This window comes from Penaeus monodon, chromosome 7 (genome assembly GCF_015228065.2).
Source record: "Penaeus monodon isolate SGIC_2016 chromosome 7, NSTDA_Pmon_1, whole genome shotgun sequence".
Classification (NCBI taxonomy): Eukaryota; Metazoa; Arthropoda; class Malacostraca; order Decapoda; family Penaeidae; genus Penaeus; species Penaeus monodon.
The window spans coordinates 45,324,540-45,329,539 of NC_051392.1; the positions used below are offsets into that span (position 1 = coordinate 45,324,540).

General features: G+C 34.7%; 1 protein-coding gene across 2 annotated transcripts in view; it reads right to left on the bottom strand.

Moving 5' to 3' along the window:
- Window positions 1–5,000, bottom strand: part of LOC119575382 (GH3 domain-containing protein-like) — a 10,531-nt gene that overhangs the window by 287 nt on the left and 5,244 nt on the right. For both annotated transcript variants that reach the window (XM_037922955.1, XM_037922956.1), the window contains exons 8-13: window positions 4,289–4,430; window positions 3,924–4,014; window positions 3,065–3,192; window positions 2,768–2,844; window positions 679–809; window positions 1–490 (exon numbers count right to left, since the gene is read on the bottom strand). The exon at window positions 1–490 is cut by the window's left edge and continues 287 nt beyond it. In XM_037922955.1, the coding sequence (XP_037778883.1) occupies window positions 272–490; window positions 679–809; window positions 2,768–2,844; window positions 3,065–3,192; window positions 3,924–4,014; window positions 4,289–4,430 (788 nt within the window). In that variant the 3' untranslated portion in view covers window positions 1–271. The remainder of the gene's footprint in view (window positions 491–678; window positions 810–2,767; window positions 2,845–3,064; window positions 3,193–3,923; window positions 4,015–4,288; window positions 4,431–5,000) is intronic.

Below are 5,000 nucleotides of genomic sequence, written 5' to 3' on the forward strand. Positions count from 1 at the left end.
ACAGTTCAGAGATCTTTGATAATAAACCATAAATAATAAGGCTTCTTGTTTAGTAATGAAAATAAATAAATATACACTAAGTACAATATATATAAATGTAGACAATCTAAATAAAATTGTTATCCCAATACTTAATAATGGTAAAATTTGTAAGAATTACTATACTTCTATTGAAAATAATCTTACAGTGCTGTATACACTTGACCCTTTTAAAATTTATTAATAATGAACTCATTCCCTGAATTGATTTTCAAATCTCCTATACACTTAATTAGACAACATTTTCCATCAAAAACTTGATAGCTGATTCTTTGACTAGCACTCGAGGTATTTTTAACTGATTTGCTGTTGCATCAGTGTGTTGAAGTAAATGCTGGCGGAGTGCCAAGAAAGTGCCAGGCTTCAATGAGTACACTTCTGGAATGGCAATGCTCCCCTTTGTGCGAAATGAATCGTAGACAAAGTGCTCTTTTCGCAGGTCCTCATCAAGCTATAGGAGGAATGCAAATTTGCTATTTTGTCATAAAAATCTTTAAGAACTATAAGTATCTTAATTACTAACTGTTGTAAACATCTTTTAGAAGCAAATTCTTAAATATAAAAAATGTTTGATTATTTAGTCTAATGGAGAATTATTTTCATATTCATGTTTTGAAATGAAAACAATGGTGTGCTTACCTCTAAGGTTTTGTCTTGGGACATTACTTGGCCATTTTGGTATTCAACAAAAACTACATAATGAGGAACTGTTTCCTTTGAAGTCTTGACTGCAGCACTCTCAGCACAGCAGTAGTCAGCCAACTGTGAACCTGTTTTCAAACACAGTATAAAACTACTGGGTACAGAAAACAAACAAACAAACGTCACACAAATGAAATTAACACAATTTACACACTGAGTAACCTGCAAAACTTAACTCCCATGATCTTTCCTGAAAACTAACATTGTAACTCTAACAAAATTTATATATAGTACACTATGTATGGAAAGTCAGAAAGGCAGTCCCAGTTATACACATGTATTGTATACATAAACACACAGCAGTGACTGGCTGATGAGTAAAGCCTTTTGTGATGTTCAAAAAGTTTAACTGCCAGATAAATTGATGCATAATGTTTGTTTGATATATCATTAACCCATTGCCTCCAGATGATGTGTAGTTCACATCAAGGTTGACTTAGCTGTGGCTTCAGATGATGTGTAGTTCCCATCATGGCTGACTTGGTTGCAGCTATGGAAGATGGGTCATTCACATCATGTTATTATATTTAATGTTTTCTTTATGTTTTTCATTTCCACACATCATATGCCCTGGGGCATTGCTTGAATGAAAACGGGATGTGTAATGTTCTTATTGACTATTCTTTTGTATAAAAGGAGCAATATTTAGCACATAAATCATTCACCTGCATACTCTTGCTGCTGCTGTGAACCTGCAAGTAGCCTTCACCTAGTTTACGTGATCAATCTGTCCTTGTCAACTCAGATTGTCATACAGTGCTCCGTCAGGGTGACTGTCTTGAAGTATCACACACAAAAGGGAAGTAGTGAAGTCATGGGAATGGCTGCCCTGTATATAACTGCATACAATATTTTTTCGTAAGGATAAGATTTGCAAAAATGAAAGAAAATCCTGTTTTTAACCCCCAATAAATCTTTATTCTATCTTTTACACACCTAAATAAATTGAATTGGACTCTAGTTTACATAATCAGGTTACTACAGGTTTGATCATGTTTTAGACACAAGTGATACAAAGAGAAATCATGTCACTTTGTTAGTGTAGCCCAGTGAGTGCGACCCACGAGCCAAGTCTAAAACAAGCCCCATAGGTAAGACAGCCATGCACTTTCTCAGGAGTGAAAGCCAAGCACACCCAAAAATTTTCCAGAGGCAATGAGTTAAGCAGATTAAATATGACATTGAATGTCATAATGATTATGTACATATGAGAAGCAGGTGACACAGGTAAACAGTGGCTTTGAAAACATTCCTCTCTGAAAATACTCAAAAGTGAAGATTCATACTGCAATAATCTTTTAATGCAATGCTGCCAGGAAAATGCTGTGCTCTTCTTTCTTTCTTTCTTTCTGAAGCTTTCTCTCTCTCTCTCTCTCTCTCTCTCTCTCTCTCTCTCTCTCTCTCTCTCTCTCTCTCTCTCTCTCTCTCTCTCTCTCTCTCTCTCTCTCTCTCTCTCTCTCTCTCTCTCTCTCTCTCTCTCTGCACACAGATGGCTCTGCTAAGTGCTTAGCACAAAGGAGTCAATTAGTATACCTTGTGACCTTACCTGGTTTCACCTTTCCTTAAATTTATGGGAAAAACGTACTTTTTACTAATGCTATGAATATCAATGGTGTTATTTTTATTATAGACATTATAATTACTATGTTATAATGATTAGTAGCAGCAAAATAAGTTAATGTAAAATATTGTCATAAATCAATGAAAAGGGTAAACGGGCAAGACAGGCAGTACTTGTAATTAGCTCATTGGTGACTTAGAACAAGCATAGCCATCTGTGTGTAAAAACAATAAAGTAAACCCACAGAGGGCATGGCATGTATATACCATGCCTGGCGGCATTGGGTTTAAAATTCACTGCAGTATGAATCTTCTGTTTAAGGAACTGTAAGATTCATTATTCTATATCTGCAGTCTCAATAGGCCATTGTGGCTATGGACAGATTATGATGAAAATGGAACTGCAGTATGAATTTCCAGTTTACAGTATTACTATAGTCGTAACTATAAACCTAGAAAAACCTACCAGCTATTTTCTGGAGACTGCGATAAAATGCCTCTTCACTCAACTTTTCACCTCGCACATTCAAAAGTTGTCCTTGCCTGTAAAAACAAACCACTGAAAGAACACAATCATACCATTCTCGAGAAAGCACTATGTTGTAAAATGTGTACACAAATGTCTAGCAAATTCTCCAGCAATACAAAATAAATGAATCCCAAATCAAGTACTCTATAATGGATATTTTATGTTAAACATTCTTCTTATGCAGTAAAATGCACATCTGATTATTGTGAACATAAGAAAATCTACTCTGCTTACCGATACATGAATTCAACTGCTGGGGCCTTCTTGTAAAATGAGTTGATTTTCACAACATCTCCAAGTCGGTAACGGTACAATCCACTATTATTAGTAATCACCAGCTCATATGTTTCTCCCTCTTTCACCTTCAAGATAAAAAAATTTTTAGTAAAGAAAATATGAAAAGGAGAGAGAGAAAGAGAGAAAAAGGGAGAGAAATGTACACCCATGCATACATAACTAGATACATTCTCTCTCTCTCTCTCTCTCTCTCTCTCTCTCTCTCTCTCTCTCTCTCTCTCTCTCTCTCTCTCTCTCTCTCTCTCTCTCTCTCTCTCTCTCTCTCTCTCTCTCAAGGAATTCTGTACATGAGTGTTCGTTTATGCCCAGCCTACAAGCTGCAAACCTGAGAGTGTCCACTCTCGTAAGCCTGAAGCCCATATTTTGGGCCACATGATGGCTGTGAGGCAAATGACATTAAAAATCCCAATAATATATAATTTAGATGGATTGTACTTTGGCCTATGTCAAAGGTAACATTTCGTTTGAATGAACACTGTTTTTCTAGCTAATATTAAATTAACAGTAGTAAAGGAGACCAAACACAGAACTAAATAGGTGGTACAGGACAGCTTATGCAAGCTGTCCTGTACTGACAATCCATATTCACCTTTTAACAACCTCTCACATTATCAAATTTCTTGTGTTCCTAAACAAGAAATCAGATCGAATGCACTAAATGGATGGATAAGAACATCTACACTCTGTATATTAGCCAGTCAGCTTCTTAGCTATTGCAACGTGGCATGACTTTTGGACTGATATAAAATAAGATGAAGATATAAATAATAATAACAATAACAACAATTTCCTTTACCTCATCACTCAGTAGGGTTGAAGGTTGATCATTGGAAGATTCATCAAGAGGAATAAACTCATAAAACATTGCCCTTGGGACTAAGTTATATCTGAAAAAAATATATATTTTTTAGAAAAACAAAATTAACAGGATTGGCCTAAAATACATATAATTACCAAGAAAACATATATAATAAACTGTAAACCATCAATTTCTTTCAAAACAATGAAAAAACTTTAATGTCTATGATAACCTGAAACTTATCAGTGACTTTGTTTTTATATATATATTTTTTTTTCATAAATAAAGAAAATTACTTGAATTACCTAAATATCTGCATCTATTGATCAATAATAAATTAAAAAACAGTGAATCAAACATACACAGCATTTTCCCTTTCAGGATGCATATTGACACCAAGAAGACCTTCTGTAGCAGCATACAATGGAGAGTATATGTCAGATCCTGCACAGTACAGCTTTCTAAGGTGATCAGCATAGATCTGTTGAGAACCTGTTGTTGTACCTGTAAATTAAGAGCCATGGTTGAAGTGTAAACATAAAACTATCAAAATGTTAGATATATGAACCCCATACAATAAATCAAGGTACATATAACCAGGTAGCTCCACTTCCAGGTAGCCTACTGAACCCAAAGATGAAATTAACTTTTTCCCAAGAGTATTCTGATACCTCTTAATGGTAAGGGTGTCTTCATTATCACAAACAAAAGAAGGGAATTTTGGTTTTACTTCTAATATTTACAGCAATAGCGAGTAATTAAACAAATAATTATGTCTCTAGCTAAATCTGACAGTGCACTCTCATTGGCTAAAAGTGATGTCATTACTCCACCCCTTTCTTGACCCTAACAATTTTATTGAAATTTTAAGGCAAGTTTTTTTGCAGTATATCTTTTTTGAAAATGGTTCATTAAAAAAAAAAAAAAAAAAAAAAAAAAAAAAAAGCAGCAATTAATGAATGTAATGAGGTGGAGCTTACCTCCAAAGTTACAAACTAGGATTTTCCTCAAGTTGGAGTGGGTCTACCTGTTTAAAGTTACCTTGCAGAAAATCAAGCAATAACTATATGGAAA